We start from the raw sequence: 13,607 nt of genomic DNA, 5'->3' as shown, positions 1-13,607 counted from the left end.
GCAGTTTGACTTGTCACCAAAAGGCAAAGTAAATTAGCAATAGCCCTTCCATTGTTGTCTTTGTCGACTTGACATTTCCAGAGGCGGCCTCTGTTGTAGTCTTTTCTCCTTCTTGTGAATCAGTGGGAGGCTTAGGATGTCCTATGTGATTATCTGTCTATTCATAGCTTCCTTTAAGGCCCTTTACATGCTCCTATAGCGACCACGCTGCAGGATCTTCAGACTCCAGGCGCTGCAACAAGCCGAACCCCCTCCTTCCCAAATCCTGCAGCCACTCATTAGTCTCATTAGCCATAATGTCACACTATTTTTAATATCCACAGAGGATGAATAGAAATTCCATCCATACATCTTCTATAGAATAAAAAAGTTGTACTTAATCACGCTGATGATATTGACTTTTCATCTTCATACTGAATCTACACATAGCCATCTTTTATTCTCGCCATTTGCTTCCCCACCTCTACTTTTGACCTCTTCATAATGTCCAAGTAGCCATCAGCCTGCCAGCCAGCGTGTCATTGCCCATATTGAACCAGCACGTGACTCATTAACCCTTAACCTCGACTAAGTGTATACACCCCTGATGTGCACATGTTGAGTGTAAAATAAGCACTGCTGCAGACATTCAAGCAAGCACTCACATTTTATGGCTCTTACTTTCCCAATTTTACCTTTACTGTGAAGTAAAGAGTGTATTACTATTTAATTATGTCAAGTACTCATAGGTGATATAAAGACCATTGTATGTTTGGTGAAACCATCACTTTTCAGCTTCTATAATCAATTTGTTGACGAAGTAGATAGTAGCATACAACGTTTGTATGTGGAATCACGGCGACCTTAGCCGTTCAGATTATGACAGTCATGACAACCAATATGAATTTATCCTTTTCGTCATTGTAGCTTTAAGTAGCTTTAGGCTCGACCAAGGGGCCTTGCTCTCTTCATGCATGATGGCATTAGACACACACATACGCACACGCACACAGCTCGTGGTGCGGCGCCTTCGGAGCAGCTTATCTATTATGTAACAAAGGACCAGCCATGCTAGACCAGCACCATTGAGTCACGGTGGTGGCTCAAGTGGTTAGCTAGCAGGTGTGAACTCTGCACGACCCCTCTGCACGACCCCTCTGCACGACCCCTCTGCACTCCCATGGCCATCTCAGTGGGATTGTAACATAAGTCACCTGCTGCCAGGCCTTACCTTGCTGTGCATCCATACGCTGTGTGACCACTAACGGGACAATCACGTGGTCTCCAAAGTCTCGTTTTGCTATTTCGTTCCAAGACAGCTGTGTTTTGGAGCCTGAAAAGCACAAGACTTATGTTTCCTGTTCATCTTTCTTTCCAAATGCAGATGCTATGTATGAATGCATACAATTAAGCTTTGTTGACGTTATGTGTCTGTTGAGTGCTCCAGTTTGTATTTTGTTCGTTCTCACGGTGATTTGAGAGCATCCTGCCTGTCACCCGCACATAGAACAACGTTGGTATCATCTTCTCTCTGGAAAACAAAATCCAGGCTCATACCAACGGTCAGTCTGTATTCATTTTCTGTTTTTAATTTGATGTTGTTCGACGCTACTTTTTGGAGACCCTTATTTTGTGCATTGTGGTCAGACAGCATGTAATGCGCAGCCATTTTATTGTGAAGGCTTACATTGTGCTTGTCTTTGTTTTATACACAACACATAAATAACATTGCATCGGAATTACCGCTTGTGACATGTATTTTCTCACAGACAAGTTTTACTGGCTGTCAAACGTTTGCAACATTTCTCGAAATGATGGTTTTTCAACTCTATTCGAGAGCAGCATTTCTTTTGCGATGTAGCAAAGTCAATTTTTTGTGATTGCACCCAGTTTTGTGCTGTTCCGTTTCTCCTTACTTTGCCAACCAAACGTCTCGTGGGTGTTGACTGTTTTTTCCCCCCATGGGAAAACATGGCTGAGTGGTTATACTGTATTTTCAGTGGGTCCATTGCGTTGCCTTTTTGTTGGCACCACTTTTCAACAACTTTGGCATACTGGCTCAGCCGTGTTGATGGGCTCACCTTGCTCATTTGGTTTGAAGCCAAAATATTCCCACACGGCTGTGGCATTCGGCTTTGCAAGCATCTTTTCCCCTCCTAGTTTCTACCACATTGCCTTGTATTGCTTTTCACGAGGCTACGCTCTTCTGCTGTGTGTATGCTAACAGCCCCGCCTGCCCCTCACAGAGCCAAAGAGACTGTACGACTGACAAGAGGGCTCACTTGTTTTACTATGCATATGACAATAAAACTCTTGAATCTTGAGTCTTAGTTCAAGCCGCTGTTATATGGAGCCAATACTCCCAGGGGATGAAAACAAGCTTCCTGCCTGTTTGGAGGCGAGAGAAAAGGAAAACAGACATGCGTGCACATGGCAATATATTGAGGCTGGCTAAATTGTCAAGTTAATTTTCATTTATCGTGTGGCTAATTTTTTTTTTTTATATCGCGAGGCTGTTTTTCTAAATGTGATACCTCGTCACGTTTGAATTTCGTTATATCTCGTGACACCCCTCGTGCTTTCATGTCAGTCTGTGAAGCCCACAATTTTTAGGTTTATGTTTTTTTCATTGATAATGTATCTCCTCTCTCGCATAAAGATTTCACACTTTGTTCGGCGATCCTTAAACGCATCACAGTTAGTATGTGCTAACAGACGCAAAAGATAAACCTATCTAACTTTGTCAGACTCTGCCACAGTTAATAAATCCACCAAATAGAAGACAAACTGCCGTGTTCTTTAACTTGAACACACATCCCCACTTTTCTTAAACTATTATGACTACTCACAAAGCATAGCAGAAATGTCGCTAAGTTGGCAACCCAGATCCCTCCTGCTACATCTTCTTCTTCACCGGCAGAGCAGGTGCGTGAGTGCGGGCGGGCGGTGGGGGTGGGAGGCTGCGCATGCCATGCGTTAACAAGCAATGTTGTACACACAGTGTCAAAAGAATGGGTTTATGAGAAAAGGCCCAACAAGTAGCGCCAAATCTATTTGACCGGGCCGCCACAAATAAATGAATGTATAGGACACATCTGATAATTTTTTTAAAAACTTTTCTGTTAAGTTGCAATAAGGTGCATCTTTCATGAACCAGGCCACTCAATGTGTGCGTGTGTGTGTGTGGTGTGTGCGTGTGCGCAGACGTGCCGGCCCCGGAGCAGCCCGAGCTGTTCCTCAAGAAGCTGCAGCAGTGCTGTACTGTCTTTGACTTCATGGACACTCTGTCGGACCTCAAGATGAAGGAGTACAAGCGCTCCACACTCAACGAGCTGGTGGACTACGTGACCGTCAGCAGGAGCTACCTGACAGAGCAGGCCTACCCTGAAGTTGTGAAAATGGTCAGAGGACTTCAGATCATGCAGAACTTCGACTTCAGGGGTTAACTCAGTGTTTTGTCTCAACTTTCAGGTGTCTCACAACATATTCCGGACCCTTCCACCCAGCGACAGTAATGAGTTTGACCCTGAAGAGGATGAGCCCACACTCGAGGCCTCCTGGCCTCACTTACAGGTAACGTTTGAGGGCCTCGTCTTTGGTCCGTCCGTCTCTAAAGTAAATAACAACGCCTTTCCTTCTCAGTTGGTATATGAGTTCTTCATCCGCTTCCTGGAGAGTCAGGAATTCCAGCCCAGCATTGCCAAAAAGTACATAGACCAGAAGTTTGTCCTACAGGTGAGCCCTGCACATTAATGCTGCATGGTGTCTTTCCTTCACCTTCACCGCCACTCATGTCCTACTTTGTCCCTCCTCTCAGCTCCTGGAGCTGTTTGACAGCGAAGATCCTCGGGAGAGAGACTACCTGAAGACAGTCTTGCATAGAATCTATGGCAAATTCCTGGGGCTGAGGGCTTTTATACGAAAACAGATCAATAATATTTTTCTACGGTGAGCTTGATCAAAGTTATAGTGCTTTGTGTATTTTTCTTCTTTTGACCCTGAGTTCTTCTTCAAAAGACATGTCTTTTGTAACTTTGAAAACATTACGTTTTAAACCTGTGCTCTCTGCAGTTTTGTTTATGAGACGGAGCACTTCAACGGGGTGGCTGAGTTGCTGGAGATCTTGGGCAGGTATGTCGAGGCCCCCACCCCGCCTCACCGAAAACACTCACATTCACATTGTTGGCTGACAGGAGCGCAGTGCAGTGTGGATGTTTGTGAAGTGTTTACCGCAAGAAGACGTTTACTGAGGTTTATGTTAATACTGAACGTATTGAAGATTTTGGTTAAGATTGTGATATGAATTTTTCCAAACGACACCATAAACTACATCATTCCAGCAAAATAAAATGGGAAGTTCAGTAACATGATGAAAGATATAACCACAGGCCAAGTGGAACTCAAGAAGACATCGGTGTTTCTCATACATTCATTTATTTGTGATGGCCTGCCACAATTACATCTGGTTTAGACCACCACAGATAGAATAGATAGATTTGCTGCTACCTTTTTTCTTTTTTTAGCGCAACCTGTTCGCCCCCGTTTGTGTACATTGTCTTGAAAATCACTGCACACTTACATGGAGCCCGGGAAACATGAGGAATATTTCTTTGCGCATTATAGGGTGCATGCATGCTTGCGTCTACCATTGCGTGAAATGAAACCGACACCCATAAGTCAATAACGTCATGTTCTGCTAAATATGGTTTAAAAGCAATTATTAGGAGATGATGTCTCGCTCTGAACCGCGACATCACTTCCTGTCAGCGCGAACACATTTACAGCAACACAAACGAGTACAAGTCTTATTTATGTCTTAAGTGACTTATTTACTCTTATGTCATCTAAAATATATTATTGGGTAATACGAGTGTGTGATTATATGGGTGTTATTTCATGTCTAGAGGGCTGTAAAGTTAAAATCGTATTTAGGCCATAAACAGGTTTTCTATGCTCACTATGAAAATATTCCATTAATAAATAAGAAAGCCTACTTTGCGTAAATGTAAGTATCACAGTTGGGTCAAGAACCAATTAACATCAATAAATGAGGGATTACTGTACAACTAGTACATGCCAAAGATGTGTCAGTGACATTTATTGAGTGTCTTATTAGCATCTCTGCTATTGTGACAAATACATCAGGTCAGGCTTTCGACAGCAATTTGAAGACTAATAGCCAGATAGCGATTTTCCTAGCTTGTTTTTTATGTATTCATTGAAGAAATATAGTAAGAACATTGGAATCGTAATATTTGACACCCTATTAACGCAGTACAATTATTACAAAGATTTAAAAGGAGCTTTTGGAAACTAGCTGGCTTAACGGACACATTACCATTTTTGGGAAGCCATAGCTTGGGATAGTCACATGACTGTCACACGACAACCACGTTTCCTGTATGTCACTTAGGGACTTGATGGGTTCACGTTGAGCACAAACTGGTTGTTATGGGCTAGTGAAGAAATAATTCAGTCTTCTCTCGAGCTAATCCTTTACAAAAAAAGAAAAAGACCTGGAGCCACATTGGCTTTTTTCTTCAAGTCATTCTTAACTTGCTATTGTGTTTGTAATAAATACCTAGCATGTGAAGCATATTTGCATATATCCTTAGAGACGCTTATGTGTCTTCTGAGGCTGTCTTATTTCCATAAGACCTTGCTCAACTCTTCATCAGGATGCAATGCTCTGTATCCACCATTAATAGTTCCTAAACACACTTACATTTAACAGTTGAGACCAGATTTTTAAATAATTGTTAAAATGCTACAAACTGTAGGGCTGGCTGCAGGTTCCCTCATCTAGCAGCCAATAAAAGACAAGTAGAAGATATTCTGATACTTGAAACGTGATCTGGGGAGATGCCAGTCATGAAACACTTGTAGTTGGCATGGCAGCCAGCAGAGGGCACACTACCTACCATGTTGACACATACAAGTGTTTTTAAAAACATATAATGTTGTGTTTCTTGTCTCCAGTATAATCAATGGCTTCGCTCTGCCGCTGAAAGCAGAGCATAAACAGTTTCTGGTCAAAGTGTTGATCCCGCTCCACACGGTCCGCAGCCTGTCACTCTTTCACGCACAGGTACAGCGAGTGGTCTTCTGCATGCTTCTTGTGTTGCGGTGGTCACCTGTGTTGTTCATTCAAACCTCTCATGCTCTTCCCTCATGCAGTTGGCGTATTGCATTGTACAGTTCCTAGAGAAAGATCCAACATTAACAGAACCAGTAAGTACCGCCACAGATCCACACATGGTTAGAGATGCAGCCTTGTCAAACGTGTGTGCGCTCCTCAGGTCATCAGAGGCTTACTGAAGTTCTGGCCTAAAACTTGCAGTCAAAAAGAGGTGAGGCTCCTCTTCTTCTTTGTTTCCAAACTGTGTGCGGAGACAATCTTTGTGTAATGCTTTCCTTTTGGGCCACAGGTGATGTTTCTAGGTGAGCTGGAGGAGATCCTGGATGTCATAGAACCGACACAGTTTGTCAAGATCCAAGAGCCGCTCTTCAAACAGATCTCCAGATGTGTCTCCAGCCCACACTTCCAAGTGGGTGACCACCCCCAAGCCTGCTTCTATCCTGAGGGATAGAAGAAGCTGATATTATTATTATTATTATTGTTATTAAAATGTGTTGTTACTGCAGGTGGCCGAGCGAGCGCTGTACTACTGGAACAACGAGTATATCATGAGTCTGATTGAGGAAAACTCCAGTGTCATCTTGCCCATCATGTTCGCCAGCCTATACCGGATCTCCAAAGAACACTGGAACCCGTAAGTATCTTCTTCTACACTTTTTTTTCATGTGTGTCTTGTGTTTGTCTTGCTGTGGGGAATTCGTTCCAGCGGTTGGCGCTCGCTGGGGCGTTTAATCGACGAAATAAATGTATAGTGCCGGCCGGCGCGAGCTCGTGATACCCAGGGTATGTGAAGCGGTGACGCGCCGAGATTTGTAAGCGCTATAGTAGGCATCTTCTGTGCCTCTTACAGATAAACTTGACTACCATCTAGTGGCTCAAATGTGACATGACAGTGATCATTGAATGGTAAACTTAATAATATGGTATAAAAAAAAGGTTGACATGATCGATTATCGTCGATAATTTCTAACACAATTATCGACCAGCAAAATTTGTTATCGTGACAGGCCAAAGTACACTTCAATAAGTATACTGTGTTCACTGTGTGCGTGGTTCTTGTGCGCAAATTCTGACAGTGTAGTGCTGTCCCAAATCCTTCAAATAAATATAGTTGTCGATATTGGATAATTCATAACATTTGGAGCACCACGAATATTTGGCAGCACCTGTTTGTCCTTGCTCGTAAACACATTGTAATGGGACTGTCGGTGATGTAGCTCATCATTCCACCAGTAGGTGGTGGTGTTGTTTGTAATTCCGCTTTTGAACACACCTCATATAAAAATAACAGTATAAATATAAATATAACACTAGTTCTCAATTATTTTCTCTCATGCCCCCCAGAGGGGACAGAAATGTTTTCACGCCACAATTTGAAATACTATTGAGAACTTTCAGTATGTATTGATTGCACAAACCACTGTATGAGTTGCTGGCACCAGCATTGTTCAAGCATGATTAAAGACACAAACAGACCTGCCAACATCGGTGAAACGTTAGTATAATATATACAGTAGTATATACAGTGGTGCCCCCTGACGCTTCCCCACGTGCTGAGGAGGTTAAACACCTGAGGGGGGAAAACGGAGCACAACGCAATGAATGTAATAATAGAAAGAGAAGTGTAGAAAACACGCATTTCTATAGTGGAGTTCATGACGTGAGACAAAGCCATCAAACAGTTGACTTTTTTTCTACATAACTAACCGCTACAAGTGAACGCATAACTTTAGTTATAGATACAAGCATCTTACCCCTGAGTTAGTTTATGCGTATTCTGATTAATGAAGATGAAAGTTGCATCTCAGTGTGTAGTTTGACACGTCTGTTCACCATTGTCGTGGGGGAGAGCGAATCAGGAGGGGAGCTTCATGTCAGCTGATGGATGTCATATGACATCTACAAAGTGAAGTCTATGGGATCCACATAATGAGCACCCCTGGCCTATACTGTCAGGGAATATGGTGCCCCCTTGTGGTGTGAAACGTACAAACCATTGTTTTGTGTTGACTACTTTCTGTGTGCCTGACAGGGCCATCGTGGCGCTGGTCTACAACGTACTGAAGGCCTTCATGGAGATGAACAATCCATTATTCGATGAACTCACAGCCACTTACAAGTCAGATCGCCAGCGGTAAGCAACCTTGCATCATCGCTCACCGATGTTGACAATGTCGTTGGACTCGTTAGTGACAGGTTTCTTCTCATTTATAAGATTATGATGGGAAAGCACGACATGAGGAGCTTGGTGTTTTGCTGGTCCTTGGCATATTGTACAAATAAAATGAAGTATTCATGACATATGTTTTCTACTACAACACAAAGCTTAGATGTTTTCCTCAATTATCTTAGCATATATGGACCCACATTGGTTTTTAGTGTAGTGACGAATATCAAAGTGGACATGTTCAGATTTCAAGCAAGCTACATGTTTAAAAAAAAAAAAAAAAAGTTATCGACGTATCAATTACTCACGGTTTTTCGCCATTCGCTGGTGGTCCGTGAAAGTAACCGCCGAGAGTAGCAGGGATCTACTGTTTGTCAGTAATGCGTAATGCAGTGTCTAGCATACGGAATGAGGTTTCCCGGGCTGATGAAGTTAGCGCCTCAATAATCGAGCGTTTGTGGTCAGTACCTGTGGTCTCTGAAGTGGCATCCATGTTGTTGTTCAGCGAGAAGAAGAAGGAGAAGGAGCGCGAGGAGCTGTGGAAGAAGCTGGAGGACTTGGAGCTGAAGCGAGGCCTTAGGAGCGACGGGATCATCCCAACTTAACGAAGACCGCGCTGAACAACCTCCGATGCCCCCCCCTTTCCCCCACCCACACACCCACGACCCTCCTCTCTGACCCCCAGCCCCTCCCCCCTTTCACATCAGCCATGTCTGCCCAGAGCTCCAAGAAGAGATTCCCTGCTAAAGTCCATCATGTGTGGATCCATACGGAGCACCCGCTGGTCTCTTAATTGTTTTTTTTTTCTTATGTTTTTATTTCTCCTGTGTTTGTGCGACTTACTTTACAGTAGATTCATCACGTCTGTTTTCACACTTTCAACACTGTAAATAATTATTTTTTTCTTTGTTCCCTTAAACTGCTATTATTGCAAACGGACGGAAAAAAAAAACTAAACAATAAAAAAAGGAGGAAAAAAATAGAAAATGAGAAAATGACTTGTGTGGGCGGGGCTTTCAACAAACAAACAAACATTTGGACGTGGAGCAGAGCGTTAAAAGCGAGAAGATAGTTTGATTTTCACCGCACTCGTCTTCATCGCTGCAGTTCTGTCTGATTCTTTTCTTCCTGCTGTTGGACGTCTTCTGTTGACTCCTCCCCCTCCACCACAAACAGGAAGCAAATGCAACAAAAACACTGCAGCTCGTCTTCGAGTGCGTCTACATGCGTGTTCGTACACGCCCAGCCAGACAGCAGTTACGTAGCCTCCTAGTGGTGGGAAGTAGCTGTGCACCAGCAAAACTTAGGATGCTAGCTAGCTAGCTAGCTAGGTATATCTTTGGACTGAACTCCAAAGACAAGCTGTTGTGTTAGCAGACAACCTAAGTGCTGTGAACACGAGTGGCCGACAAACTCCTTAAGGCGACGTCGCTCATATTGTAGTTCTCACATTCAGTGTGCGTACAAGCAGTCATCTGTTCCTGAAGGCCCTGTCATACCTTGATGATTTTGCCCGCGTACGCCAACGTATGAAAAATTTGGCCAATACGCTGGCGTACGTCGAATAAGTTATGGGTAAGTTTTTTATAAGTTAAGAGCACGCTGAAGCACGCCGGCATACGTCGTCGTACGTCCAAGTCGTCAACATATGATTCATACGTCCCGCATACGCGGGCAATAAGTTATGCAATCGTTGACGCCCGTTCACACACGTTATTTGTAAGTTACGCACAAGTCGTAACACGTCAACATACCTTGAGACAGAACTGTGTCTTCTTGGCAAGCGTTGGCTGAGAGGAGATGGAGGCCACTGGGGAAGCAGCTTCCGATACCATTGATGATGCCTGAGAGGTGTTACAACCTGCGTCATCTCCATCAGAGTGGGAGGGGGAGGCTTTGGGTGGTGATGGATCCCTCCGTCACTGCCCTGATACTTCTTGGCAGCGGTCTTCGAAATTTTCTTCGGCATGATGGTGATGTTGACACTGCGATGTCTAGTGATGTTATGATTTGAGTCATCAGGTGGCAGCCTTTTTATAGGCTATGGCACGTGATCGTCGGCCATACGCTGCCGTGCGGTTTGCATAAGTTAGACTGGCGTTGGGCGTAAGTTGTGAACGCCGGCAACACGCTACGCATTCGTTGGTATAAGTTGTCTATAAGTTATAGAAACGTTCTATATAAGTTACTAATACGTCATGTATACGTCAAACTCGTTATGAATACGCTATGTGTACGCCCAAAATTGAAAAAACGTCCACAGTTCAACGTATGCCATCAAAATGATCACGTCGGGCATGTGCTGGCTAAATCGTCAAGTTGTGACAGGGCCTTAAGCGACAAGACGAAGAACTTCATTTGCACAATTCTCATCCGCGTGGTCCTCTGGACGTACGGTGTGTACCGGTATGTATGTGCAGGGAACAGGGCGAGCAGCTAGCGTTAGCATCCGTTCCAAGGTGGCAGTCTTGATTATGAACGCAGCTTTTCTGTATTGACACAAACGTCAACAATCTGTGGAGGAACGATGGTGACAAACCTTTATTTGACCTTTTTGTTGCGAGCACTCATGTAGACGCAGTCTTTGCCCTCCTCTAAGAGTGAAGGAGCGCTTCCCACCTCCGGACCCCCTCCCTCCCAGCCATGTGGTATCAGTCTGGCACTGATGCCCCCCGCCCCTATAACAGGCCAATGAGACCACTCTGGAATCAGACAAAAAGTGTGGAGAGGAGCGCCAAAGATCTTCCCGGTGATCTTCTGCCTCGCCACCTCCTGGCCACCGGGGGGTGCTGTGTCGCCTTCACAGTATTAAGAGTGAGAAGAAAAGCAAGACGACCAGCCTGTACATTGTTAATGAATGCAGTACACTGATAATCTTGTATCTTGTAGTCATTTAGCTTCTGTTTTTGTTTAGGAACGCGTGGAGAGAGACATAAAGAGGTATTATGGAACAACGTCCTGCTATTTATGATCGTCTTTCCCACTTTGTCTCTTTTTCTTCTCCCTCTCCACCCTTTTTATCTCATTTTGGGTATTTGGATGAACTTTCTTTTCACCATTGGATATGGTTTTTTTTTTTAGTTGGGGAGGGAGGGAAGGGCGCTGGGTTTAGGTGGGTGAAGTCAGGTAGGTGGGGGCGGGGGAGGTCAAAGGATGTAGGGGTCCACTCTGATGGCGAGTTGACCACGACGCTCCCCTCCACCCTCCCTCGCAGAAGTCGTGTGTGCTTTAGAATGGGCCAGCTATAACTCGATTTAAAAAGTGAGGAGAAAAAAGGGTTGGAGAAATACAAATGTTTAATTATTTTAAAAAAAAATAAAGAGATATTAAATTAAACCTGTTTTGTGATAAAGCCCAGATGATGAATTGATTCATTTGATGCGTGTGTGTGTGCATGTGCTGGTTAAATACCTTTTTAAGGACATGATAGTTGGGACCAAACCATCATTCAGGTATTATTATTTGAAGTATTTGTGTAATGTTGCTGAGGGTTTTAGTGGAATTCATTTTTATTTGTATTCCAAAAGAGCACGTAATTGTTTCCAGCATATATACTGTATACGTACAGTGGTGTGAAAAAGTGTTTGCCCTCTTCCTGATTTCTTTTTTGTGCATGTTTGTCACATTTAAATGTTTCAGATCATCAAACAAATTTAAATATTAGTCAATGACAACACAACTGAACACAAAATGCAGTTTTTAAATAAAACGCTTTATTATTAAGGGAGGAACAAACCCAAAGCTACATGGCCTCGTGTGAAAAAGAGATTAACCCCCTGTTAAAATATAATGAAGACTTATCAGTCTGGAAAAGGTTATAAAGCCATTTCTGAAGCTTTGGGGCTCCAGTGAGCTGCCGTGAGAGCAATTATCCACAAATGGCAGAAACGTGGAACAGTGGTGGTGGTGAACCTTCCCAGGAGTGTCCGGCCAACCAAAATGACTCCAAGAACGCAGGCCTCACGTGCCTCAATTAAGGTCGATGTTCATGACTCCACCGTAAGAAAGACACTGGGTTCCAAGACCAGAACCACTGCTGAACAAGAAGAATGTTAAGGCTCGTCTCAATTTTGCCAGAAAATATCTTGATATCCAAGACCTTTGAGGAAAATACTCTTTGGAAGACGTGTGTCCCGTTACATCTGCCGGAAAAGTAATGCCGCATTTCAGAAAAAGATCATACCAACAGTTAAATATGGTGGTGGTAGTGTGATGGTCTGGGGCTGTTATGCTGTGATAAATGGAACCATAAATTCTGCTGTCTACCAAAAAATCCTGAAGGAGAATGTCCGGCCGTCTGTTGGTGACCTCAGGCTGAAACCAACTTGGGTTCTGCAGCAGGACAATGATCCAGAACAAGTTCAAGTTCACCTCTGAATGGCTGAAGAAAAACAAAAGACTTTGGAGCGGTCTCGTCAAAGTCCTGACCTGAATCCTATTGAGATGCTGTGGCATGACCTTAAAAGACGCTTCATGCTGGAAAACCCTCCAATGTGGCTGAATTACAACAATTCTGCAAAGATGAGTGAGCCAACATTCCTCCACAGTGGTGTAAGAGACTCATTGCAAGTTATCACAAACGCTTGATTGCAGTTGTTGCTGCTAAGGGTGGCCCAACCACTTATTAGGTTTAGGGGGCAATCACTTTTTCACACAGGGCCATTTAGGTTTGGATTTTTTTTCTCTCGTAATAAAAAGTTTCATTTAAAAACTGCATTTTGTGGTCAGTTGTGTTGCAATTGACTAAAATTTAAATTCGTTTGATGATCTGAAACATTTAAGTGTGAGAAAACGTCCAAAAAAAGAAATCAGGAAGGGGGCAAACACTTGTTCTCACCTGTGTACAGTATAGATTTTTTAAACATTAGCAAAAAAAAACCTACATTAAACGCACAGTGCAATCATTGTGAAACTGAGCTAATCCTAGAACATAACATGTTGAAAACCTTCATAACATTTAAACTTGTATTTATTTTCAGCAACTATCATTTCATTTATAGTTTACTGAGTTGTGAAAGAAACGTTCTCCTTCAGTACTGCAGTAAACCTTTTGTCCACACGGGGGAGCGCCGGTTCAATGCTTGTGGAGTATACGTCTATGCAGCAATGCATCCTGGAACATTTAGGCAACTGCTTTGTGTGTGAAGGTTTTTCCTTCTCTGTCTTCGTCTTATTTTTTTTTTAAATAATGACTTCATGCCGTAGCCCAGCGTTCAGTTCCTCTGTCTTCTTCGTAGCTGTCCCTCCAGGAAGTGTCCTCCACTTTTAATTGATGTAATTTAAATGATGTTTGTGATGCTCCTCGCTCCCAAAGCGTCCATT

General features: G+C 43.4%; 1 protein-coding gene across 1 annotated transcript in view; it reads left to right on the top strand.

Annotated features, from left to right (window-relative positions):
- Positions 1 to 11,642, top strand: part of ppp2r5eb (protein phosphatase 2, regulatory subunit B', epsilon isoform b) — a 35,102-nt gene extending 23,460 nt beyond the window's left edge. Inside the window, exons 3-14 of the mRNA XM_054795999.1 lie at positions 3,184 to 3,380; positions 3,451 to 3,552; positions 3,622 to 3,714; positions 3,797 to 3,927; positions 4,051 to 4,110; positions 5,959 to 6,067; positions 6,157 to 6,210; positions 6,279 to 6,329; positions 6,408 to 6,527; positions 6,625 to 6,752; positions 8,151 to 8,252; positions 8,791 to 11,642. Coding sequence (XP_054651974.1) covers positions 3,184 to 3,380; positions 3,451 to 3,552; positions 3,622 to 3,714; positions 3,797 to 3,927; positions 4,051 to 4,110; positions 5,959 to 6,067; positions 6,157 to 6,210; positions 6,279 to 6,329; positions 6,408 to 6,527; positions 6,625 to 6,752; positions 8,151 to 8,252; positions 8,791 to 8,890 — 1,247 coding nt within the window. The 3' untranslated portion in view covers positions 8,891 to 11,642. The remainder of the gene's footprint in view (positions 1 to 3,183; positions 3,381 to 3,450; positions 3,553 to 3,621; positions 3,715 to 3,796; positions 3,928 to 4,050; positions 4,111 to 5,958; positions 6,068 to 6,156; positions 6,211 to 6,278; positions 6,330 to 6,407; positions 6,528 to 6,624; positions 6,753 to 8,150; positions 8,253 to 8,790) is intronic.
- The last annotated feature ends 1,965 nt before the right edge of the window (positions 11,643 to 13,607 follow it).

The sequence above is a fragment of the Dunckerocampus dactyliophorus genome, chromosome 13, assembly GCF_027744805.1.
Source record: "Dunckerocampus dactyliophorus isolate RoL2022-P2 chromosome 13, RoL_Ddac_1.1, whole genome shotgun sequence".
NCBI classification, from domain to species: Eukaryota; Metazoa; Chordata; class Actinopteri; order Syngnathiformes; family Syngnathidae; genus Dunckerocampus; species Dunckerocampus dactyliophorus.
The sequence above is the reverse complement of the archived record's forward strand: the minus strand, read 5'-3'. Positions and strand labels throughout refer to the sequence as shown.